At 42.1% G+C, this 25,633-nt stretch overlaps 2 protein-coding genes across 9 annotated transcripts in view; one reads left to right on the top strand and one right to left on the bottom strand.

Annotated features, from left to right (window-relative positions):
* Positions 1 to 10,756, bottom strand: part of KIAA0586 — a 75,432-nt gene extending 64,676 nt beyond the window's left edge. For 2 of the 3 annotated variants that reach the window (XM_082058148.1, XM_082058149.1), the window contains exons 1-10: positions 10,327 to 10,755; positions 8,311 to 8,390; positions 7,165 to 7,234; positions 5,876 to 5,942; positions 5,036 to 5,213; positions 4,418 to 4,651; positions 3,724 to 3,892; positions 3,079 to 3,246; positions 1,892 to 2,012; positions 913 to 1,057 (exon numbers count right to left, since the gene is read on the bottom strand). In XM_082058148.1, the coding sequence (XP_081914274.1) occupies positions 913 to 1,057; positions 1,892 to 2,012; positions 3,079 to 3,246; positions 3,724 to 3,892; positions 4,418 to 4,651; positions 5,036 to 5,213; positions 5,876 to 5,942; positions 7,165 to 7,234; positions 8,311 to 8,390; positions 10,327 to 10,600 (1,506 nt within the window). In that variant the 5' untranslated portion in view covers positions 10,601 to 10,755. Of the gene's footprint in view, positions 1 to 912; positions 1,058 to 1,891; positions 2,013 to 3,078; positions 3,247 to 3,723; positions 3,893 to 4,417; positions 4,652 to 5,035; positions 5,214 to 5,875; positions 5,943 to 7,164; positions 7,235 to 8,310; positions 8,391 to 10,326 lie in introns of all 3 variants that reach the window. The other variant, XM_082058150.1, reaches the window with a different exon arrangement.
* Positions 10,757 to 10,824: 68 nt separating this feature from the next.
* Positions 10,825 to 19,242, top strand: TIMM9 (translocase of inner mitochondrial membrane 9). 6 transcript variants are annotated; one of them, XM_082058155.1, is made up of 4 exons: positions 10,825 to 10,946; positions 15,499 to 15,567; positions 15,898 to 15,993; positions 18,719 to 19,242. In XM_082058155.1, exons 2-4 carry the CDS (start codon positions 15,529 to 15,531, stop codon positions 18,851 to 18,853), a joined length of 270 nt encoding a protein of 89 aa, XP_081914281.1. In that variant the 5' UTR covers positions 10,825 to 10,946; positions 15,499 to 15,528; the 3' UTR covers positions 18,854 to 19,242. The 6 variants fall into 6 exon arrangements, with proteins under 6 accessions (XP_081914281.1, XP_081914282.1, XP_081914283.1 ...); XM_082058156.1 differs by having other exon boundaries at positions 10,851 to 10,946; positions 15,504 to 15,567; XM_082058157.1 differs by lacking the exon at positions 10,825 to 10,946 and adding an exon at positions 10,959 to 11,092.
* Positions 19,243 to 25,633: the final 6,391 nt, after the last annotated feature.

The following is a 25,633-nucleotide window of genomic DNA, read 5'->3' as shown; positions in this document are numbered from 1 at the left end:
TCCATGGAACAATGCATCAGCTGAAGCTATGTTTTGTAAAGACACAGTAACAAATGACTGGCACATAACACGGGGTATTTTTAGGGAAATATGCCAGCTGAAACCTTGAACCACAGAAGCAAACCAACAGAACCAAAGCTATTATGTTCCAAGCCAAGCCAAGCCACAAACCCTTGAATTCTCCAGTCTTTCTTCTTTCCCACCACCTATGTTTATAAAAGAACAAAGGAGCACAGCAGACAGGCTAAATGATCAGTTATACCTTGTTTCCACGTGGAACCTGGTTAACAAACGGATAAAAGCTTCAATTTTCAAAAGCTAGACAAGTTACATGCTGCCAGCACAGAACTATTTTAGCATCAAAGGTACAAAATCATTAGCTTGAGAAACAATACAATGATCTATACCAGGCAATTCTTTAGGAACAGCACTCGTTACAAAAAGAAACAGCAAAATGAGAAAGGAAGTAGCTTAAGTCATCCCTAAAATTAACTGCAAATAAGCAGAACTAACTTCTTTCCCAAATGGGAATGTTACATCAGCTCTGTCGCTCCAGTATCACAGAGAGACAGCCAGCAGAAAATGGGCACTGAAAACGTCCAAAGCCTTCAAACAAAAAAATAAATAAAACATCTTTTTCTCTTTTCCCTTTCTAACCTGTTTTATATTTGGTAGAATGGCAGTAAGAGCCTCTGCATTGCATTCTCCTTGAGACATCGTTACTCAGGCTCAAAGCCCTTTCACACACAAAGACTGCAATATTTCAAGTAATTGTGAACAAATGTCAGTCTTTTTACAAAGGTAGAAACAAGGGCAACATTTTCACTGATACCAGACTTCTAAGTTTTTCTTCACCACATTTTTTATTCCCCTTATTCACACTCTTTGTCATTGTGATAACACGGAATTTACCTGCAGCATGTCACGCATTTCTCTTCTCAGTTGGCCAAGATCTTGAAGTAAATCACCTGCTTTTTTCACCGTTTTCTCAATTGAATTGCCAGTTTGGAAGGAGCTTTCAAAAGCGGGAAACGAGTCTGTACACAAAGCGGGATGCCTGATGGGAGAAACACTCTTGATTAAAAGTCCCATGGCTCCTCATGTGGCCCAAGGAAGCCGCCAACTTTGAAACTGAGAATGGATTTAAAGTGGAAGAATACCAAACCTTTATATAAAATGGAATTGGCTTTTTCAGCTGAGGTTAAAGACAGGTTATTGGGTTTTCTCTGTTTACCACTTAACACCTTGAGCAGTATCCTTGTATTTTGAACAGAGAGACTATATCCAAACTTCAAAGAGCAACTTTAAAGTTTGCATACCTTCCCATTTGAAACAATTAATATTTTGTCTATACTATTATAAATAAGACAGTACATACGTAGCTGTTTCTGTAGTGAAATTATGACATCAAATTTTCGCCTGGGGGCAACGTGTTTTAGAGTGGATGTCCCGGAACATTTCCTCACTCACTCTAAAGCTTAGAAATAATGAGGCAGTTGCTGCTCCTTCCCAAAGCAGGCAGCTTGGGGTCCCATTGACAAAGGCAACCCCACATTTCCACAAAGCCTGTACAGCTGCCTCCCCAGCACCGCTGCCAAGCTGCTGCGATAGAAGAAACACACTCAGAAGAACACTCCGAGTGACACCCACCGACCTCTGAGAAAGGTGTTACGAATCACCCTTAGCAACAAGCTTTCATCCACCTTCAGCATGACTGAAATGCAGAAGCAGCATAGAAATACCAGTGCTGTGGGGTTTTACTGCAAGAGCAGCTTTGTCAGGCTCAAGGGCCACACCAGTGACTCTATTACACCATCAGTATCTTTCTCAATTTCATTAAAAACAAACAAACAAAAAAAAAACTTAATTTTGGACTGTTGGGTCTATTTACCTGTCTCTCTCAGAGTGCCAGCTCATTTTATTACTATTTAATGCTGCCACCTTGGAAGACTCGATTTGCCTCAGTGGCATTTCTTCAGAATTCAGAATATGCTCAACAAGTCTCCCTTCACCTAAGGCAGAAAAAAATAAAGTTAAGTTTCTTCTGCATATTTAATACTTTCTTTTCCTTTCCAGATATTTCACCATTATTTAACACCAAGGATAGTAAAAATATTTTTTAGATTTTAAAATATAAATTTACTTCAGATAAGTTTCACAAAACCACTCACACTAATCTACCTTACTATGACTGATTTACATCAGCAAAGTCAGAGAACAGATGAATGAAACTGTGACGGTAATCAACTGAGTCACAGGAAAACATTCTGTCCATAATGTCACAGATCTGTTCTTCTTCTTTTGTCGCATTTAATTTATTTGTGGACCCAGGCAACAACAGGAGTATGTCACAGCTTTGTAAAAAAGAGACAGAAGCAGCAGTCTGAGAAGGATCTGATGAAGACACAAACAGGCATTTTGGCTGTAACACAGTACAGTGACTGGATCTTTTAAATGTTCTTCCTCAGTCTAAGATCCCCAAGCAATTCTAAACACAACTAGCTAAAAAAAGATGCTTTTTGATTAAATCTTCAAAACTTGAGTTTCATGCCACTAAGCTGATTAAAAGCAGCAAAATAAATTTACTTCCTTTGCTTTAGACATGCTGTTTTCACTAAGATGGCCTAGATACCTTATGAACGCGTGTTTTTGTGAAAAAAAAAATCAGTTTAACCAATGATAATGACTAAGTTATTGAGTACACCCTAAGTTTTTCATTATTCTAATATAATCTTCCTTAAACCTGACAATGAAAGGTCATTCAATTTTTCATCTGAGAAAATACTTCAGTGAGCAATCAAGTTGAGACGCTATCAGTTAAATCAGTATTGTCACTAAGTCTTTAGTTAGTTAAGAGTGACTTATCCACAAAACTAACCCTTCCCAAATATAAATACATATATTCAGAATATATGTATTTAAGTGCCAGCAACCCAACAGCTCAGGATAGGTGAGGACCACACAAAGTGAACCCCAGGCCGTACTATTCATGCCAGTGGAGGACAGGAGCATCTTACTCAAATACCTTCTCCTGTGGATATGGGAATATCTTCCTTTTCTGCTACAGGATTTTCATACCTTCACTTGCAGATTTGGGAATATTTTCCTTTTCTGTTACAGGGTTTTCTTTCTTTGAGATTTTCACATTTTTTGATACAGGTTCTGGAGCGTATCTCCGAGGAACTGGTGTCTGTAGAGAAGACTTTTGTGTATGAATGCCACAATTTTGAAATTGGCTTGAATATGCTGCAGAGAGGAAAAAAAAAGTTATACAAATGTTAATAATTCATAGGAAAACAAATCTAGAAAAAAAATCATACCAACATTACAAATTTCTTCACAAAAATTCAGAACATTATAGAACTAGATAAACAGGAAGAAAGTTTCAGACTTACAAGTGCTGTTATAAAGGGATCAAAAAAACTGACCACCATAGTATAAGCGAGTTCATTACAAGCTTCTGCACAGGTTACTTCTCAGTAAGATTATTTTAGGTTAAGTCTAGGCCTCTCTCGATACAGACAAAACATTAAACATCAAACTCTCACTTAAACTGGAACATTTTCAGAATAAATGGTATATAGAGTATATTAGGCAATAAAATCAATTATACAGAAGAAATGTGTACTACTCATTACTGATGTGATGTACAATCCAATATTAATGGAAAAAAAATAATGCATAACTAACACTGGAAGTAAGATATTAAGAATTTGTCTTCACCTTGGGCATGTGCACCACTGGTAGGAAATAATCCACTCTGACATGAAAATGCTTCGTTAATAAGCAATCGCTGTTCTGGCTTCTCAGATTGTTTTGTCACAAGACTGGAGGAAGGGACATGAATTTGCTGTAACCCCCCTGTGCTGACTGCAGAGCTAATGAGATGAGACTAAAAAACAAAATTACAAAGTACTTAATATATGTGCTGGTTTCCCAATTAAAACTCTAAACATGAATACTTGCCATATAATCATATTCATCAGATTTTCAGATGTTACTTGAGAGAAAAGTAATTTACAACAACCTCAGAACACAGACATGCTCGGACATTATTCCGCCTTTCAAAAAGTAAGGAGGACTCTCCAAAGAAACAACTTACACCTCTTCTTAGATTTTTAATCTGACTGGGTACTTATTAAATGAAAGTTTCTTCAGTTAACACAGGTCTAAATGATTTCTTAGTGGGAATAAGAGCATTTCACAATTTCTGCATTTACTTTCCACAGACACAAAAATTAAGTAGGGGAGAGGAGCAGATATCTGGGACAGAACCAGAAATAAAACTTCCCCAAAAGCTCCAAGCTCATGTGCTGGCCACATCTTTCTTTCTAATACTAAAATATAGTCCAAATTACTACAAAATTAACACAGAAGAAATTATTAAGTTAAAGCTTCTGTATTGCTACTTAGATACCTGAAAATTCATCTGTTGCTCCTGTAACTTTTCCAAATGCTGAATCCGTTGCACCATGAAAGTATTAATTTGTTTTTCAAGCTCACTGACTCTGTCGTGACAGTGGGGCTTCTCGTGTTGAGTCCTCATGTTTGTTTGCTGTTCAGCAACACGCTGCAGTTGTCTGTCTGTCTCCTGCAGTTTATGAAGTAATGCTGAAACTGAGTTAACTTTTGCTTCCAAATCATTTTGAACCTGCGAGAGAGGAGGGAAAAAAATAAGGAATAGAAAAATCCTTTCTGTGAGGTGCAAGCAGGAAGAGAACAAAACATCCTTCCCATCATCATGGAGTGATTTGCTTCCCAGGAGACACAAATAAAATACCAGTTGACCCTAACATTTGGTGGTTTAGCAAAACTATGAATTCTTCTAAAAGATAAATCAAATGTTCTCTGTCCATTTTCCCATTTAGCCAAATCCAAATTAGTTCTCTTTGGTATATTGGTCAATAAGTCTGAGATCACTAACGCACAGAAAGCAGTGAGCAGACACATTCGGTCTCTCTGGCTCTACTACCAACAATTTCAACATTTACTATTTTAAGCAGACAAAGAACTAATATTACCACAAAATACTTACTTTGAGAAGCGGAGCCGTAGTAGCAATGGCAGCAGCAGTTGCTGCTGCAATGGTTGTCGCAGAATCAACTTCCATGTGTGTTGACCTTGTGTCTTGACCAACACTTGCCTTTTTTTCTGTAGAGGCATTTCCTAAGAGCTGGACCTTCACCTCCTTAGGTACAGGAGTATTTTGAGTTCTACAAAAATAAACAAGTGCCTGTAAATAGCACTGTCTTCTCCACATCCCCTCCAAGCAAATGATTTCCCACAGGTAGCACTGGTATCACTACTTATATAAGCATTTCTCCTTGAAGTTCTTCATGCCCAAGAAATTATTTTATTCTCATTTTTCAGCATGACATGGGAAGCTTCTCAGGATTATGTTACAGATTCTAATATAAAAGTCATTTCCCTGTCATGACTGCAACCACAACAAAGAATATGTTTACAGGTTGTATTTTGCAAAGTTCAATGTACTAATAGCAAAGTCCAACTAAATTTCTAATGTTTAAGTTTTCTGGCCTATGGATAAACACGGCATGTGTCCTTATCTGTCTTTAAAATATTATATGGTTTTGGCATGAAATAAATTATCAGAGCAGATCTTGCCTGACTCCTGTATCATGAAATCACTAATTCAAATAATCTAAAGGCATTACCAAAAACATGTAAAATAAACAAGATACTCCAGTGAGCTCTGAACAATAAAATAAACTGAAAACACCTTCATAGACAGAAAAAGAATACTAACAGAGAACTATAAGAAATACTTTTTCCTTACCACCTATGCATTTTGGCAGAAACTGAAGAAGTAGCATAGGAGTATACAGAGCAGCTGAGACCACCACCACATACTTACCTTTTCTTTAACACCGCTCTCAAAGCCTCTTTCTGACCAGTAGCATACTGAGAAATAAAAACATCATCTGTGGGAAAGGAAGGACATGAAATATACTTTGTCAAGTTAATTGGCACAGAGTGTCTATTTTAGAGGTACACACAAAGCGTTATTTCAACAACATGTGCAATTTTGCTGCAAAGAATCTGTTGCATGCATCAACCATTTTATCTATTGCAATAACAAATTGATTCACTTCACTAAGTAGCAGATTTAAATCATGATGAGAGTAAGGGTAGGCTTCATTTAACACAACTTTATCTAGTATTGAATGTCGGTATCAATAAAATCTATTTTGGTATGCTGTGAAAATGACAATACCTCACCTTCATAAAATCTGGGGAAAAATGCCATATAAATGGTAACTTGAGTTCACACAAACCATTCAATAAAACTCTGAAAATTCTAACTTGAAAAAAATATATTTAAAAAAAAAAATGGAACTGTGATACGAATATTTCCCTGCAGTCATCATAAATTACAACAGATTCTCTTAATAGCTTGAAATTACACCAAAAGGATTGCAGCCTCTCCTTCATCCACAGTTTCCTGGGCAGAGCTAAAAACTCAAGATGTGGCAGGTTTGGTGTTTCAGAGCTACTGCTAATTACACACAGCTAGTAACTAGCTGCTGCCTCTGAGTATAAAAAAGGAAAGTACAGTACTGCTTTTTGGCTTTAAATGGGGGTATTGATTTGTATTTCTTTCCTCTACACACAAGAAACCTGCAGAAGTGTATTTTCTTTACAAAGTCTTCGCTTCTCCAAATCTGACTGAAACTGACTGGCAGATTCAGAAGTTAAAGGCATTGACAATGTGATATCTTAGATTCTTAAGGACTAAAAATACACTTTTTATGGTATAGGTTGCTTGCAGAAAAATATGTATTTGCAGTACCATTACTCACAACAGGAAAATGCATCCAAACAATGTGTGCCCCCCCTAAATTCTCTGTTCAGAGACATGATTAGCAAACAGAATCGCAACATCCTGGTGCACTGGTAGAAATCCCCCTCGGTTAATCACAAGGGCTACATAAGCTGGTGTAATGCCAGAAGGACTGAAGTAAAATTTACAAAATTTAAGAATGTAAACTATAATCATCATCTTTTTATTAAAGAAACCTTTGAATATTTTCAGTCAAAGTTTCTATATTGAAGAAAAATACCTCAGATAAAATTAAAGCTCCCTTTTCCTCTAATTAATCAGTTTTGTTACAAAAACAAGGGCTGCAGCAGTACATTGATTACCTTTAGGTCTCCTGCTGTCTTCCAGCAGCCATGAAGGATCTTCTTGTGCTACAGCTTCTCCAGGATAATCCTTTAGAACAAGAAGAGCAGAAAAGCATATGGCAAAGCCTCTGGTATCGGTGGCCAAAATTTTAGAAGCGCATGGCATTGCTGAATATACAAAAGGAAGCATCTCCACACACTAACACAAAGTCTTGGAACAAAATCTGTTAAGATCTCTACCGTAGAATCATCCGGACTTTGTAGTCAAGAACTCACAGGACATTTTAGGGACAAAACCCTAGAAACACAATTCAAACTAAAAGTATATATTCTGAGTGCTGATTAAGTGTATTCTCCTCAGTTACAGCCACAGAAGTAGTAGTGAAACTACACGTGTTTAGGTGCTAATCTCAAACAATTCAGGATTACCCACACACACAGAATTAAGCACTCGTAACACTGACTGCAGAACTGAAGGGACAGAGTTGAATTTTCATGAAGTGGAATCCATGAAAAATCAATGTCTATGAGGAGCCATAAAGGCAAGTCAGGAAGGTTAAAATCTCTTAATTAACCTTATTTGATGGTGGAGAACTCCACCGTCCTTTTGAGACTTTTGTTCAGCTCACTAGGTCTACTCTGAGCCATGCAGAGATTTTGCTGCTACCCTTTCACAGCACAGGTTAATTTTATCCTCATGCATGCTCATCACAGTAGGTATGCCCAAAAGACAAGTCTCCACTGCAGGTAAGATACAACAAACAAATCACAAGGAAATAAGCCTTTTAATTGTAAGTATTAGAGAGTTCCAAATAAACTGATGTCCATTTCACTATCTACAATATGAAGAGAAAAAAATCTACAAAAAGTTTTAGGCTTTTCTGATTAATATTGTGCCATGTATAACCACCTTTTCAAAGGAAGAATTACGCTAAAATTTAGAAACATACCTTGGTATTTACTATGCAACAGGTAAACAAACCCCTCCAAACAGTTCAGCATTAATATCACATTAGCAGCAACTCAAAGAGGAAAGAAGATGCACAGTTATTGTGCAGAAGCTAAGCCAAAGGTTTCCTCTACTTTTACAGAAGCTACAACTTTCTGAGAAAAATGCTGTTCTCTTAGTGTGGGATTGCAGGAAGCAACAGTAACTTTTCTTACCATTTGCGATAAAAATATCGGCTTTGTAGAATCTTCTCCTGAAAGCAGATGTTCTGGATGTCCTTTAGTACTCAGGACTCCTGAAATAAAAGTAGTTTTACTGTGGTCATAATGATTTTTAAATGCAGTAGGCTGACTAAGCCAGACCTCAACCTTTCCTCTGCCTGTATCCTTAAACACCTGAATGTAATGACATTCATAACACAAAGAACAGCAGCTGCCAAGCTGAAGCTTACAAAAACTATGAGCCTAGACTACAGACTTGTTTCACAATATACAAAAAAGTCCCTGAAAAAAAGAGCATTTAGAAAAAAATAAAAGGGAAAAAAAAAAATAATCAACTTTTGGTCTCTCTTCCAGTATAAAACCACAAAATCACTCAGAAAATTCCATGAAAACACAAAGAAGGCCCAAATATTGGGACTCCTCAGAGATGTCTCTTGGCAGGAGCAATATTCTGTTAAGTACAGACTTCCTTGCTGACTATACTTTGAGCATAAAATTGAAGAAATATTTATGGTGTCTAAAAAGATAAAGTACAAATTGCATTTAAACCTGTGACACAATGGAAAAGTCCTGTCTTATTTCATAGAATCACAGAAGAGTTTGGGTGGGAAGGGAGCTTCCAAGCTCCAGTGCCACCCCTGCCATGAGCAGGGACATCTTCACCAGCTCAGGTTGCTCAGAGCCCCGTCCAGCCTGGCCTGGGATGTCCCCAGGGATGGTTCAGCCACCACCTCTCTGGCCAACCTGGGCCAGGCTCTCACCACCCTCAGGGCTAACAATTTCTTCCTCATGTCCAGCCTGAATCTCCCCTCCTTTAGTCTAAAACTATCACCCCTTGTCCTATCACAACAGACCCTGCTAAAAGTCTGTCCCCATCTTTCTTATTGGTCCCTTTTTAGTATGGAAAGGCCACAATAAGGTCTCCCCTGCACTTCTCTTCTCCAGGCTGAACACCCCAGCTCTCTCAGCCTGTCCTCATGTACTTCCACACACACCGTTCCATCCTGCCTAAAACCTTCCTGCCCAGTGTATTTGTGAAAAGTCATATTAACAGTCATGACTTCTCTGATAAAGATGAGAGTTGCCTAATAATTAAGGATGAGGAATTTGAAGCCAAGAGTGTTGTTCTGTTAACAGAGCATTGACTGACACCTCACCCTGCACAAGCTGCTTTTTGTGTGCAAAACAAAGCCAGGGAAACCAGTCAAACACAACTTTTGAAAGAGTGTTGATATTTGCAGTACCAAAACACAAAGATACCTTCATTATAAAACCACTACATGACTGGGTGTCCTGGGGGACAGCAGGATGACCATGAGCCAGCACTGGGCCCTTGTGGCCAGGAAGCCAATGGTGCCTGGGGTGGATTAGAAGGGGGTGGTCAGTAGGTCAGAGAGGTTCTCCTGCCCCTCTTCTCTGCCCTGGGGAGACCACACCTGCAATATTGTGTCCAGTTGTGGCCCCTCAGTTCCAGAAGGACAGGGAACTGCTGGAGAGAGTCCAGCGCAGCCACCGAGATGCTGAAGGGAGTGGAGCATCTCCCGTGTGAGGAAAGGCTGAGGGAGCTGGGGCTCTGGAGCTTCGAGAACAGGAGACTGAGGGGTGGCCTCATTAATGTTTGCAGACATATAAAGGGTGAGTGTCAGGAGGATGGAGCCAGGCTCTTCTCGGTGACAACCAATGATAGGACAAGGGGCAATGGGTTCAAACTGGAACACAAAAGGTTCCACTTAAATTTGAGAAGAAACTTCTTCTCAGTGAGGGTGGCAGAGCCTGGCCCAGGCTGCCCAGGGAGGTTGTGGAGTCTCCTTCTCTGCAGACATTCCAACCCGCCTGGACACCTTCCTGTGTAACCTCATCTGGGTGTTCCTGCTCCATGGGGGGACTGCACTGGATGAGCTTTCCAGGTCCCTTCCAATCCCTGACATTCTATGATTCTGTGAAAACACACCACAGAGTGATTTTTACCTCAAACCTAAGCCGAACACCCACCCACGGTAAATCCCGCACCTGGGGTCGCGCCGCCGGGGGCTCCGTGTGTCGCTCGGCTCCTCGGAGCCCCGTTCGCCGCCAAGGCCGGAGGAACGCGGGGCGCCGGCCACGGACAGACCCCGTCACGCAGCCTCTTCACAGCGATCGTCACTTTCTCCCCGCGGCCGCCGGCTCTGGTCACGCTCTCAATGGGCTTCTCCCTGTGGACACTCGTGGAGTGAACGAGCACGTCGGCCGCCGTGAGGCTGAGCAGGGACTCCTGGCTGGGGCTGGGGCTGCCTCCCGCCGCCATGCGAATCCCATCACGCAGCGCTGGACAGGAGTTCACCAACAGCGCCCTGACTAAGAGACCACCCCCTCAGCCGCCTGACCCCGCGTAGCTAAAGCGGCCTGAAGGCGCCGGGGGACGGTTCCCCGGCGGTCTGAGGGACAGAGAATCCCACACCGCTCTGAGCCCCGCACCGGAAGCGCCTGCTGCCATAGCAGCGGCGCCCGCCCGCGCCTCTTCACGCCTGCGCGGGGTCCTCTCCTCAATAGCGTCCGGCAGGAAACCCGCGCCCGCTGCCGGTAGCGCGGGGGCAGCTGAGGGCGCTGCGCTGCGGGGCGGAGGGTGGACGCGCGGGCTCGTGGCGGTGCGGGTGAGTGCGCGCGCGGGCGGGCGGTGGCGCCTCCTGTGAGGGCCCGGGCGGGGACCTCGGGATGGCCCTGGCCCGGTCCCGCTGTCTCCTGGCCCGGCGGGGAGGGACGGCGTAGGGACGGCGGCAGGCCCGGCGCCAGCCGTCAGGTGCGGGGGTGGGCGGCGCTGGGCCATGTGGCGCGGAAAAGGCCCTGCGAATGAAGAGAAAATCGCCACTTTTGGGTTATTTCCCCAGTGCCGGGGCGTCTCTTCCTCCGCCCGCATGGAGCGGTACCCGCCTGGGCCTGGCCGGGGCTGTTGGGCCGGGGCTGGGCTCAACGAGTGTCTCCCTGACAGAAAAACTCAAGGTGCCCTTGAAAGCGTTAAGGATGTGGTAAAACAATTTCACCTCGGTTTTTTTTTGTTTGTTTGGTTTGGTTTGGTTTGGTTTTGTTTTTTTTAATATCCAGCTCAGGTTTATGATCTTATTGGGTCACAAGTATCAGCCAGGCCTAATCTATCTTCTCGAACAGCCCCCCTTGCGTGTGTTCTGTCTGTTCAAGAGGCTCTCGGGGTGTCTGGTTTCAGGCTTACTGTGTTAACTCACCTTCCACATCACAAGACCTTTCCTGCCATTGATCTTTTTTTTTTCTTCAGAGCCAGTTCTAACCCACAGCCATGATATCGTGAATTATAACAACCTGTGTACCGGGTACATCTGATTATCCAGCCGCGTTCTGACCAGCCCCTGCCTTACCCCACCATGTGCCTCTGAAGGCGGGATGCAGCGTGTGGAGCAAGAAAACCTTTGTGTAACCACATTGCAAGCACCAGTCTAAAGGGCAGTGTGAGGGAAACCTTTGTGTAACCACATTGCAAACACTAGTCTGAGGGAGAACGATAAGAAAACGTTTGTGTAACCACTTTTCAAGCACGAGTCTGAAGGAAAGCAGCTGGACCCGCTCCAGAACTGGGGCAGAGCCGTCATGGCTGCAGGCCCACAGCACTGGGAGTTTGGTGTTAAATTGCCTCTTGCCCTGAATTTTACATTGTTAGTTTAGCAGCCTGCTGGTTTCATAGCTACTTGTAGTTTGATTTAATTCAGTAAAAGAGTTCTTTAATTCAGTGAGGTGGGGTTTTTTCTGATGTCAGTCAAGTTCTTGCCTGGTAATTCCCAAGGGTAGAAAAACCCTTTCTTTACAAGCTGTGGGTGCTTTATCTTGACACATTTCTTTGATATACCTATTCTGAATATACCTAGTATTGAACATAAAGAGGATTTGAACACCTGTGCTGGACAGCCAATCTCATCCATATGGTCCAAATACCTAAATGCTACTCTTTTCCGAATTAAGCCACAAGCTCAGTTGAATTCCCAATATCTTTATTTTTCTTTGTCCTATTTACATACATTCAGAAACACTTGTCTGGTGTTCTGCATGTATAATTAGAAGCTAGAAAAGTTGCAGGCTCCTCTGTATAGAATAGGCTGTGCCTATGCTTCATTCAGATTGTTAATTAGGATAACAAGTGTGATGGATTTATGGTGTATCTCCACAGACTGTTCCCCCGGGAAAATGTAGCTCCTCACAGACAAGCTAAAAAAAAGCCAAAAAAAAACCCCAAAAAAACGAGCCACAGGGCTTGTTTTGTTTCCATGGCAAAAGTTACTGTTGACTCAAGATTAGGTAAGAGACTCTAATGTTGATTACATCAGTGGAAAAAAAAAACTTCCTTGCTGTAGTTTACAGTGTGTGTTTCACCTGTAGGAACTCCAGGCTGTGAAATGGAGGAAGGCGTTTCAGCCACCCAGCAGTACAGTAATTATAATCAAAAGCTCTGTTCCAGGTATTAGTGCTTAGTAGTAGTTGTGTTCCTGAGCCCTCAGATTCCAAAGGTCTGGAGATGCAGCTGGGGAAGCTGTAAGCCCACATGGAGGAAGTTTTAGAAGATCTTTTGCCTCTAGTTCTGGCTGCTGTTCCTCCCGCCATGGAAGCAGATAGGTGATTGACTCAGCCTAGCTACGAATCATTAACCTAATATTTTTATTTCATAAATGAGCTTTAGCTTTTTAAACGAAGCTGTCAGTCTGTAGTGATTTCATGTTTCCATGGCAATGGGAGTGGCAGCCACAGCAGAAGGAAATATTAGAAGCATTTTCCAGTCTAAAACGGGGCTGGGAGCTGGGATGGATCTTGCATAGAGAATAAGTTTGACTGACTAAAGCTTTTATTATCTTTGGAAAGTGGATGGAAAACCCATTACGCCTAACTATGAGAAATGAAAACCTCAAGTTATCCTTAACTGCTAGTTTTGCTTAAAGAGGCTTATCTTTAAAGAATGTCTCTTTAGAACATCCAAACATATTTGGAAGGGCTCCAGGGCCTTTGGAGAAGGGAGATGTCCTGCCTGTTGCTGCTCTTCTGGTGAACTAGCACATCCAGACCATGTTGCAGTGGTTTATTCAGAGATATTTGTTTCCTTCAGTGTGATGTGTTTAAAAGTGCAATGCCGAATTTTCAAATCACATTCAGCCCAGAGGAGAGTAATCCAGACTACGTACGCTTAAACCTGAAGGACGCTTGGGTTGTTTGAGCAGCTCTATAAGCAGCTGTGTGGTGCGTTAGTCAAGGTGCCAAGCCCCATAATGGGCTTTTTCATCACTTTTTTTTGCTTATTTCACAGGCTGGAGGGAAAGGGGACAAACAACAGGAAAACTTGAAACTATACATTTAACCTATTTTAAGAAGAAACCACATACGCACACTTCTGGGAATGTTTAGGTGGTGCATTTGTAGATGTTAAGGCAACTGCCTGTAATTTGTAGCTACTAAAGAGGTGCAGCTGAGCCATGTAATTTCACTGCCTGCTGTGTCGAAAGGGTAAAATACCTGTACAGGGACAAGTGCTTCAGACACTGAAAAATCAGATAGTGCTGTTGTGCTGATTTAAATCTGAGCTATTTCCCAAGTGCAAGTATAAAAGCTTTGTGGAACTACAGTTCAGTAAAACTGTAATTTTAAGCCTGCCAAACTAGTCACCAAAGATCAAAAGATCAGGTTTGTTATAAACAAGCATAATGAAGCAATACTGAGTGTGAGAAAACGGCACTTTCATGACTTGAAGCTTTAGCTTTCTGTGCTTGGGAGAGGATAAAAGTCTTTCCTGTTCTCTCTTGTTTTTATCTCTGTTTAATAATCTACTTATACTGACTTTATAGAATTGTCACTGATTATTCTTCTAACAGGCTGAGAAATGAGACAGTGGAGGCACTATTCATTTTCACTAGCTGTTCTGCCACATAAGTCACATCCACCTCACCTAGAACAAGTTAGAGGTTTACATTAACCTGACTAACACCTTGTTTCTTTTGAGCAACCATATATATCCTGTAGGATATTATTCCACTGTATATTATTCCACTGCTGGGAGGAGGTGTGGGGAGAGCACATGCATGTGAGAGGCTATGGTACTATTTTTAGTTGCTTAGTTTTCTTTCTGCTGTAGAAATAATTAGTGTCATTTTGTTCTTGTTCAGAAGGCTTGCTCACCCTCTCCCCTCTGCTGAGAGGCTGGAATAGTTTAAGCTTTCTAAAACATGAATGTCTTGCTCAAAATTTGGCAAAGCATAATACAGATTAGTTACAAGTAGCCCTTGCTAAGGGGTGAAATTAACTTGTTTTCACAGAGGGATTACACTTCAGTGTTAATTTTTCTCCCACAGGTTGATGTGAATGACAAGAATATGATCCTTCAGTTTAAATGTGCAATATTAGCCTGCATTATCATCTGTGCCAGGTCTTAGACAATATATAAATGAAGGGAAAAGGAAGACTTACCTTTCAGTATTCTTCTAGAAAACTAGCAGGGATGCATTCAAGCCTTAACTTGTTTACTGTGTTAGATCAGGAATGTGAATCTTTGAGGATGTTTGCTGGAATTCTTGGATCTGTGGCTGTCCATTCTTCCCTTGTTGTCTGTTTCACTTCCTTTAAGGCCACTCTCATTCTTCCATGTTTTCTTGTCTTTAATTCACTGTATTCAATGACCAGAACATTTGCTCTAGTTTAAGTGTTTGGTGAGAATGCAGCTACATAGAAACCAGGCATCTGCTTCTCCGATGCGAGCTGGCTTACGCCGCATCTATTCAGAGTTGCTACTATTCTGTGCTTGCCTTTTTTCCTCACTGTTTTTACAGGTGACATCTAAAGTCACTTAAACTGTCATGCTAGAAAATGTTGTTGGTTGCTTCTCCCCAATCCTGCCCTAGTCTGAAAACATAAAATACTGTGTTTTTTTTCTTTTTAGGTCACTTTAAATGCTTGAAATTCTTACAGTGTTTAAAGAACAGCAGTTAACAGGTGGATTTGGGATGGTTTCATACCTGAAATTGTCTTGAATGTTCCTTTAACTGAATACATTGCATATAGATAACTTTCCTTCAAGTGGATGGCTTGAAACTTTGCTAGCAAAGTTGCATTTAAACACACTTCAAGAACATAAAACTGTTCTGTTGTAAAATGCTGGAAGTTCCTACGTATGCTTTTTGTTTGAAACTCAACTTTTATTTTCAGAATAGGTGAGTGAATCACAGGCAGTAGAATATGGCTGGACAAATATCGGAATCTGATCAGATCAAGCAGGTAAGATGCTGTATTCATGAGTGGTGGCTTTGAAGATCTTGTATTACTCTGTCACACAGAGTACAAGGTGTAGGGCATGGAAAAGGACATCTGAGTTAAGACTAGTTCTGTAGCAATCAAAAATTAAACATTTGACCATTGACACACAGTATAGTATCTGATTTGAGTGCTAACAGCATGCGGTGCTGAAATCTTCTGACCGATGGTAAATTTTTCTAGTGACTTGTCCTTTAAATGTTATTGTCACCAGATGGCCCATGCAGCTGTGTGTAAGAAAAATTAATGTAGAAATTTTTTTATACTCATTGTCTCTTCATTTTTTATTTACAGTTCAAGGAGTTTCTTGGAACATACAATAAACTTACAGAAAACTGCTTCCTGGATTGCATAAAGGATTTCACTAGCAGAGAGGTTAAACCAGAAGAGGTGGGTAAAAGTTTCCTATGCTTTTAATGACCCTTTGGTACAATTGCTGCGTAGCATTCAAATTTCCTAAGCAACTTAGAGTTTTGATCCTTCAACTAGCTAAAAAGCTAGGTAGAAGTCTTTAGTGGAGTATAGGTGTCTGGCATCTAGCTTCCAAATGTGTTACTGGAAGGGAAATAGTTTGTCTGTAGTTCTGCTTCTCTAAATACGACCAAAGCTGATGACAAAGGCTTCTTTGCAATCTAAGAGTTTGTTTACAAAAAGAAAACAACCAGCCAACCGAAGTCAAGTGCATTTGATGTGTTAGATCATCAGCTACAGACAAACCATGGGCTAAGACCTCCTGAGGTTTTGTCATTGTCATCTTTTCAGTATGTGCACACAGAGGCAATCTTCCCAATCGTGCTGCCGAGTACGGCTGCTTATTGTAATTCCATGTATTTAATTCTCTGAGCTAACAGTGGAGGTTCTTGTGCCTCCGCTTCTCATGGGTGGTATCTTTATGGACATGGAAGCCGCCCTCCTACAGCCTGCGTCTCTTTCTTTGAAGGTAGAATCCTACTGAAATACTTGTTTACCTCCCCACATTCCCTGCATTGCAGTGAGTCACAGAAACATGGGCCTCCAAAGCTCTGGCTGTTAAATCCATTTCTTTGCATTGCAGGGAGCTCCATCACATCGTCGTCTGCAAAAAAGATTAAGCTCTCGATAAGATTAGTTGCGTGTTTTTTGCCTCTCCTCTCCCATTGAGAGGCTGTTTCAGAATCTCATAGTTTTCTTGGTTAAAAGTCTAATAACCTTTGCTTGACTCTGCTGGTCAGGGGAGGAAAAAATCCTGAAGTTTTAAGCTAACTATTGGTTTTGAACATTTTCTGTCTCCTTGGAGTTTAACTCTTCAGTGCAGGCAAAACTCATGTCTCCTTTCAGCTTTTGTTTTGCTGTGCTAAACAAAGCTCTCTCAGCTTCCCAAGGCAGATTCCTTGCTTCTCTGGTCTTCTCTGCATCTGCTTTAGTGGAATTTTTATAGACTACAGGAGGCCAGAATTATTTTGGATAATTCCTTGTCGCTGTCTTTTACCAACTCCTTTTGAATTGCTTGAACAATACAAGGAGTGTCAGTTAACAGAACTGACAGAGCATTAGTGGCACAACCTCTTTACCTTTCTGGGATGGTATTTGATTTCCAGTAGAGGATTATAATTATTTCTTCTGCTACCCACAGCGTTCCTAGAATGTCTTTTAAAATAACGGTTTATATAGTCTTTCATTAAACACCTGGGATTGAAAACCAAAGAATGCTCATTAGAGGAGAATTAAGATTAACTTAGACACAAAAAATATTCTTAGATTCCGATCTGTCTTTTGCTTCTGTGCTCCGCAAAGGGGCCACATCTGGCAGTACAGGAGCCGTCTCTTCATGATGGAGGCTAGGAAGAAACTTTCTTATGGGAAGTTTTATCCATAATTAATCATTATGGCGTTTCTTGCAGAGCATCTGGCTCTTGCCCCTGCTGGAAACAGGACACTGGTCTAGACAGACCACTGGTCTGATCTGGTGTGAAAATTGCTATGTTCCTATTTAAAGGTGTAGTTTCTTATTAAATAATTAAGATGAATACCTCCACGAATTTCCTTTCGGATTCTATGTTTGAAAAAACAGCTTCTGACCTCTTTCCCTACAGCAAGACTGCACTGCAAGTCTAGACTTCCCTGGGCACCGTATCACAAATATCACACCCTCTGGGAGAAGCAGCTTGGGGTAGTTCCGGAATTTGTTTCCTAAATCAGACTTAACTCCTGCTTAACAGGTTTTGCTGTAGCTGATGCCAGGTCCAGGAGAAGGGCCGGTGGTGGGTGGTTTGCAGAGCTGCATGGCTTTTTTTGTCTTGCTTATTTTCAGCCACCCTGCTTTTCACATCCCTTTATACTGAGCAGAATCAAAGCAATTTCTGGTTTTCTAGTAATCATGCCAAGTGCTTGTATTTCTGTCTAAATTTGTTAACTTTTACAGTGATGGCAAGGCTTAGAACCATGCTACAGAATATCCAATTGGTAGAACTGTTGCTCAGAGATAATCTCATAACTTTCTCTGCAGTTAAATTTAGAGGTTTGGGTGGTTTTTTTTTTCTTTCTTTAAAAAATAATACCATGGGTTGAATAGGCCCTGGTATTTATTTCCCTGTCCAGCTGACAGATAGAACTTCAGAGAGTACTCTGGTTGCTTTTGGGAAGATTAACCAAGGAAGTACAAGACTGATGGAGCTAATAGGAACAAGGTCAAAAGAAAGGTTAAAATGAACTAGCACACAGTAGACCATATTTGGCTGTCAAAAATAGTATGTGTTTGTAAACAGAATTTTAAAAGTAAGATACTAATTGAATAGATTTAGTATTTATTGTGAAATAAAATGCATTATATACTTTAATTTCACAAGATGTGCCCACAGATGAAATGGTAATATCTCCTGGATCTGAGATGTATTCCATCAAGACTTCCATATAAGAATGAATATTAGAAGATGTTTCAGACGTCCCTCAAAAACTAAGCTTCGTATTTTCCGGTGCACACAGAGGCTGTGCAAAATTAGACGCTCCTTGAGGCTTAACACAGAACATGAGATGCCGTCACCTAATCGTTTATCCCCGTATATATTCCTATTTTGGGTCCTGTTTGGGGAAGTGGTTTAATTGCTGTTTGAAGCCTTTTGTTTCCCTCTTCCTCTAGATGACGTGCTCAGACCATTGCCTACAGAAGTATTTAAAAATGACACAAAGGATCTCCATGAGATTCCAGGAGTACCATATCCAGCAGAACGAAGCTCTGGCAGCTAAAGCAGGACTGCTCAGCCAACCTCGTTAGACAAGAGCGCTCTGATCAGACTTTACAAGCAGTGCCAGTGTTCACTGGGCAAGAACACACATTTTGGATTTTCTGCTCTCAGGATGTGCAGCTCGGAAGAGATTTCTAGATGCTGTTCAGACAGTGGAAACCATGAAGGGTTAAACAAGAAGTTAGTCATGGTGGACTGGCAATGGAGTCTGTTTCTGAGGCCCTTTTCACTCTACGATGGAGTAATAGCGATACAAACTTTTCCAGGGCCCACAGTCCGGTATGTTTAAATTGCAAGGGGGGTGGGAGGGTTATACTTCCTTTCTGCTAGGACTGGTTCAGATGGAAAATGTGTAATATGGGAAATACACTTTTTAAAATTTAATTCAAGTGAAATAAATGGGAACTGTACACTTGTATGTATGTTCTTTCCAAAGATACTTTTAGGATGCTGCTTGAGAGCAGCAATTTGTTTGCTGTGGTCTCATTCCTCCTCGGCTACTACAGAGTTCTGTTCATTCGCTACTGCTTCAAGCTGCTGATAGGTAATGGGATCAGTGACTTTGTTTCGGCAGCTGGGGGTTTGTGAATTTGTTATTTCTCTCAATTTGGGAAGAAATTCCATTAAACCACCCTCATTCTGACTCTCCTGGAGTGCTGGGTGGTGAGGATTAGAGTTTTAGTTTGAAGTGGCAGAGAACCGCTGTAACTAAGGAGCTCCGGTAGGCAGGGACGCTCTGCCAGCTTGTCCCTAGGGCGTATTTGCTTCATGCTTCACCGGGTCATTTACAAGGGACACGAGTGTGCCCCAGGCACTTGTAGACACTCCTCATTTCCCTCGGGGAACCCCAGGGCTCCTCCAAAACCGGCTGCCTTGCCTGATGCAAGCGGATGCACTCCAAGCACGGAGCTTGCTGGCAGCTTTCTCTGTTAACAACAGAAAGTACAAGGTATGCACAAAACGTGGCTTTTTTTTTGCTGCTGGAGAGAGAAGTTTGTGGAAGCGAACGGTTCTGATGTTATGGTTTTGCTTTAGAAAAAACACCAGACCTTGGAAAGGATCTTGAGCTAAAATGCTGCAGATTGTTAGGACAGTAGAATGATAGCTGATAGGCACATTTTACTTTAGATCTAACTAATAAAATACAGTAACAAAAGGAACTGAACGAAATTACCAAATCGATTTTGAGATTACAGGCGATGAAGACTGAAACAAAGCTATTTCATGTCAGCTGCCAGGTTCTGTTCTTGGGTAGAAAGGCAACAACAAAGAACAGAAATGGCAGGATCCTCCCTGCCCACATGCTTTTTATGTTGTTACTTCCTCTGTAGCTTTTTCTTTCCAGCAGCAGTTTCAAAGAAAGATTTCCTGCCTGGTTTTTATTTATTTACTACTCAGACTCCAGGCTGTGGATGCTGAAGTTCTGACCGCAGCACGGTCCATCCACCACTTGTGCTGGACGCTGCTCCGTTTGCTGCTGTTTAAAGCTGCCCCAGCTCTGCACAGAAACCTGTTTGTAGGTCCTTCAAAGGTGGAAGAAACAAGTATGTTCCTACAGTCTCATTTCTGCATGTTTTGTACTGGCCCTATCACAGCTCCTTCCTACATAGCCCACGCCTTGTTACCTTGGAGATGGCTAAGAGCTACCTAAAATAGGAAAGGCTAAAAAAGAGCCCAAAGAAGGCAGCAAATCTCTAACGTTCTGGTTTTTTCAAAGGAATAACAGGCAAACAATGTCTAGGTAGTTTGCTAATATTATGCCACAAATGTTACGGCCAATTAGAAATAATATATCCATAGTAAAGATTTAAGGCTGTCTTTAAAGCAGCCTTTGTGTTAAACATTTGAAAGTAATGCGTGATTGAAATGATCCCATTTTCCATTGTATTTTAGCGTGCAAAGAGAACAGTTGCTCAGAAAAGTGACTGAAGACCTTAATTGATATGACTGGAGCATGTTCGTGTCTTCTGGGCAAATCTCCTTGGGGCTGGAGTAAGGGGGGTTAAAAAAAAACATCCTGTTTTCCCCTCATGTTTCAGTGTTTGGGGATTTGAGGATAGGAAGATGTTTAAATATTTGTTAAGATAGATGCATTGTAGTAAAGCAAGTATTAGAGGGACTTAGTTAATAAATTACTTTCAGGTTCCCCAGTTTCCTTTTACTCCAGTTTTAAAGCTGCCTTAACCCACTGTTATCCCGGGAAAACAGATATTCTTGAAATCTTAAAACCCCCCATCCCTCCCTCCCCATGCTCGATGAACAAATTGTTGGGATGAAAAGCATCACTGGAAGTACAAGCACAGGGTTGAAAGCTGCTACCCTGGCATGAAGCTGGCCTGACAAAAACTCCTGACTTCCACAAGAGCAATGTGCTTATAGCGACTGCAGTTTGTCACTGATGTGCCTGTTAATTACGATTATTTCGAAGCTAATGAAAGCGGAAAATAAGTTGCAGTGCTACTACACAAAGATGAAGATAAGGATGGAGTCGCTCGCTCTTTTGGATGATCAGTTCTGCCCCAGCTCTGTGTCACTCAAAAAATGTTGCACTTTCCACATTTTTCAATCCAGGCAACTGAAAAGTGAGACAAATATATTTTAGCTTGGCAATAAAGTGCATCCATGTAACTAAAACATCCAAGTGCTGCAGAAAGCAACCTCCGTAGAATGTTAAATCGCCAAGCTTTGACTGCCCTGTGGTTCCTTGGTGGGTCCACATGTCCTGCTGGGTGGCTCCAATAAGCTCGTTTAGAAAACAGCACCCTGTAAGATTTTTTAACCAGACGTGGGTTGGGAATTACCCACGACACTGAAGGTATCTCAGTGCCTCTCACTCATGTTTATCAGCGGGTATTGGCAAAGTGTTGCAGCTGCTCCATCCTCCTTGGAGCAAGATCTCCCAGCATCTGATTCTCAAAAATACTGAACTACAAATGCAAGAAATCAATATTTCTGCAGCTCCTGGATGGGTGTCCACAGTGAAGACTGGGAACGTCCACAGAGGCCATGGGATTTCTCTCCCGGTGGAGCATTCTGACCTCCATGACATAGTTTAATCTGGAGTGTTTCTCCATCTCTCCTCTTGAATAGCTCCACGTTTGTGTGGCGTAATGAAACGCTCAGTCCGAATTAGAACAAAAATGAGAATGCAGCTTAGTCTCTGGATCCTGACTGAAAGGCAACAGTACTTACGACAAGGAGCGTGGAGAGCGGGTGAATGGCCTTGATGAGGCAGGTTAGGTCAGGAATGGATCTGATGGAGGCAAGAGCAAAGGGTGAAAAAATGGAGTGCTGCTGAGGAAGCTGTGGAAAAAGGGAGAGAAGGCAACAGGAGTGCAGCCTGCCAAAAACTGGCTTGATGAGACGGGGCTAATGAACAGACACTCGTTTGGAGGTGACGTTCATCGCAGCAGAGACAGAAATGCAGGCCCTTCCGTCTGAAATGGGCATCTGAATGAAAAGCTGACAAGAAGCTCGCAATTACCAGTCAGCTCACAGAAAACAGAGCAATTTCAACAGGAAGGGTCAAATGAGAGCCATGCTCCAGAATGCTCCGTGCATCAGTGGTACTGGCAGAGCGATCGGATCAATCATATAGGTGATTATAATGGAGATTCCTCGAATTCTCTCAAGGTTAGAAGCAAAAATCCTAATTTCTGTAACTTCGCTGACAGCTTCAGCTACTGAGCTCTCATCTGGAAGGCAGGGAAAGGATGGGGCTGCAGCCTTCTGTAAGGAAAATGGGGGGTTTAGGTATTATTTTTTTAGGTATTTACCTAATGCCCAGAGACAGGTTGTGGCTGTGACTTCCGTGCAAGGCAGCGTTCTTCTGTACTCTTAAATACCCGGCCCTGAGAGCTGCAGTTGAATCAACAGCTCCTTTCTTCAGCATTTTCTATTAGCTGGGTTAGGAAGCGTCACGGTCCATTCGGCGATGGACTCGTGATGGTTCGTTTACCTTGATCTCGAAGTGCAAAATTAAGGCAACCAAAATGCCAAGGGGTTATAATTCAATCAGTGTTACTTTACTATTTTGCCCGTAAAGTGGCACATGATAGAGAAAAAGGGAAAGAAAAAGGGGGAAAGCGGGTTGGTTACCACCACGGGTCCAAAGGCGTCCCTCTGGTCTCAGGTCCCGTAAGAAGAGTCCTGCTGATCCTCCATGGTGATCAGGGATCCTTTGGTGGGGAGATCTCAACAATGTCCAGTCGGGAATCTTCTTTTATGCTTCTTCACCCCCCCTCGCTCCCATGGGTTGAGGCCAATCTCCACCTTTGTTTCACAATCCAGGCTTAAACTGCACAGGCCTAAAAAGTCCCCACTTTACTTGCCAGAACCCATCTATGCCTGCGACGGCTTCGTGTTCGGGGGTCTCTTACTGGTCCGTTGGGTGACCTCAAGACCCTTAGTGAGCCTCTGCGCATGCTCTTCTTTGTTGGCCTTAGTAACAAGGAGGAGGTGGGCGCAAGTTTGGCTGAGGCAGCAAGAGAAGTCCATACAGCAGCTATTGTTACCGGTAGCCCCCCGGGTCAGAGAGACCTGTGCAACACAATTCTTTTCCTCAGGCCCCTCTCCAAGGCATCGTCCAATTCTTTCTACCAGGCCATCTGTTCTACAAGTCCCTGATGGCGATGGTCAGGGAAATACTGTTCAGACCGACTCTTCCAGGAAGTCAGCACACGGCACTTGAGGAATCTCGTTCAAATCCTGGGAAGTCCATTAAGCTCAGCTCCAAAATTCCTTGAATGAGTCTGGCTCAAACCCTACATGTAAAAGCAATTAGAGCTTGTGACACCTAAACTTACTTTATGCTTGCACCCTCAGTTTCAAGAAGATGGCATTAAAAGAACTCTAACAATTCTGCTAAATATTAGATTTTTTAAATTATGTTTTACCTTAACTTGACACTCTTTGGCATTTTGGTGACAGGTTCTTTCTGTGACCACAACAGCGAGCGTTCAACATTCAAGCTTTAGTAAGTTCAGGACTGTAAAATGATGGCCAGGTCTGTTTCCCAGGATTTCTCACATACAGAAACAAAAGCAACTGAAAGACATACGAAAGACCCTAAATCACTCTTAAAAAAAATTCTATATTTATACAATGCTTGAAAAGACTATGGCTGGTTACAATTTTTTATTCTGTAAATCGCTTTGATCTGAGGGAAAGTGAAAGGGAAAGGCTGCTGAGGAGCTGGGCTTGCTGTATGAATATTTAAGGTGGTACACTTGACATACCACCATTTATTTCAAATAATTGATGGAGAAATCCAGTTGGTGGCTATATCTGTATTTCACACATCCTGCCCTTCCTGAGATATGGATTTAGGGACCCTCTTCCCCCCTCTTCCTGCCCAAGCACATTGAATTTCTGTGCGTGCTGCTGCCCCGGGAACTCAACAGGAGTTGAGTTATGCCGCGACGGGCATAAGCTGAAATGAAGCAGGAAAAAGGGAAACAAAACCAGGACACAACGCAACAGTGAAGAAAACAACAATTAAGTGACCCAGCTCAATGCTGGCAATCAAGAATTTGGCTATAAAGAGCAAACCTCCATGGAGAAGCTGCTGGCTTGGCACACTGTAGTCACAGGGTAGCAAGCTGAGTGTAAGCAGAAGGAATCAAGGTTGGTTTTGTTTGTTTTTCAGTATCTTTAAACCTTACCCATTCGTAAGGGAAGTAATTTTCAGGAAATGAATGAGCATAAAGGGACAGAATTTTAAGCCATGCGTACACGTAAACAAGTTGCCTGTTCAAAAGGAAAAACCCAACACATCCTTGTGCAATGTGACAAAGTTCCACGCAAATTCCACATCTTACCGCTCCTTATGTAAATGGCAGGATGATGCAAATTGGGTCGAACTGTACCCAGATGAGGGATTAGAGGAGGAATAGTTCAGAAGTAGCTGAAGAAAGGGACGGGGCTGGACTGGAACAGTTGGGTGACTGGAGAGCAGGGAGACGTGGCCAAAACCACAGAACTCTGTCCCTCGCTGACAAGGGTTGCGGGAGAGACCAGCAAATGTGCTCCTGGTAACCAGCCCGCAGGTTTTCACAGCTGTAAGGGAGCTCCAGGGCTGCTTTTCTTTGCTGGCAAGGACTGAAACATAAAGTGAACATCATCAGTGCACTGGTGAATGAAAGCCAAGCGCCATAAACCAAACACACACACTTGTTCACCTTTGGAAACTACTGGTATAGGATAACAGCGTAACAGTGGTAACTGATATAAATAGCAGGTAGTTCTAAACATGAAGCAGAACCGACCAGCACAGCCCGGCTCCGAAACAGAAAGCAGGATCTCTCTGAAAATGGGAGGAAGCGGGAATAGGAACGTAAACAGGGCTGAGATCATTCAAAACCAAGAGGAAACCAGGAAAGTCCTATTCTTAGAAAGGGCGAGAAAGAGTCTGCTTTCAAAATTCACATTTCCTGACCTTCTCAGTTTTCTTCCAGCGCCAGGGCAGCGAGTGGTTGTCATTGGGCTGTGACCAATCACAAAATCCACCACTGGACTGCATTACAAGCACATATTCAGACCAGTAACACAAACAAATACATCTACATATTTCTCTAAAGCACTGGATGAGACTAATAAATGCTTGTGGAATCTGGGGAACTCAGGTTTCTAAAACATCCCCCCTCCCAATAAATACTGGCTACTTAGTGATGACTAATAAATGTGAATAAAATCTCCCAGAGACCTCTTAAAAATAATCCTATTTGCTGGAAGATAATAGAATGACATTTTCTCAAAATTTGAGGGCAATAGCTCGGTAAATAACGTGAGCTAATTATAAAATGTGTTTT

The sequence above is a fragment of the Streptopelia decaocto genome, assembly GCF_964273445.1.
Source record: "Streptopelia decaocto genome assembly, chromosome: 7".
In the NCBI taxonomy this organism is placed as follows: Eukaryota; Metazoa; Chordata; class Aves; order Columbiformes; family Columbidae; genus Streptopelia; species Streptopelia decaocto.
The sequence above is the reverse complement of the archived record's forward strand: the minus strand, read 5'-3'. Positions and strand labels throughout refer to the sequence as shown.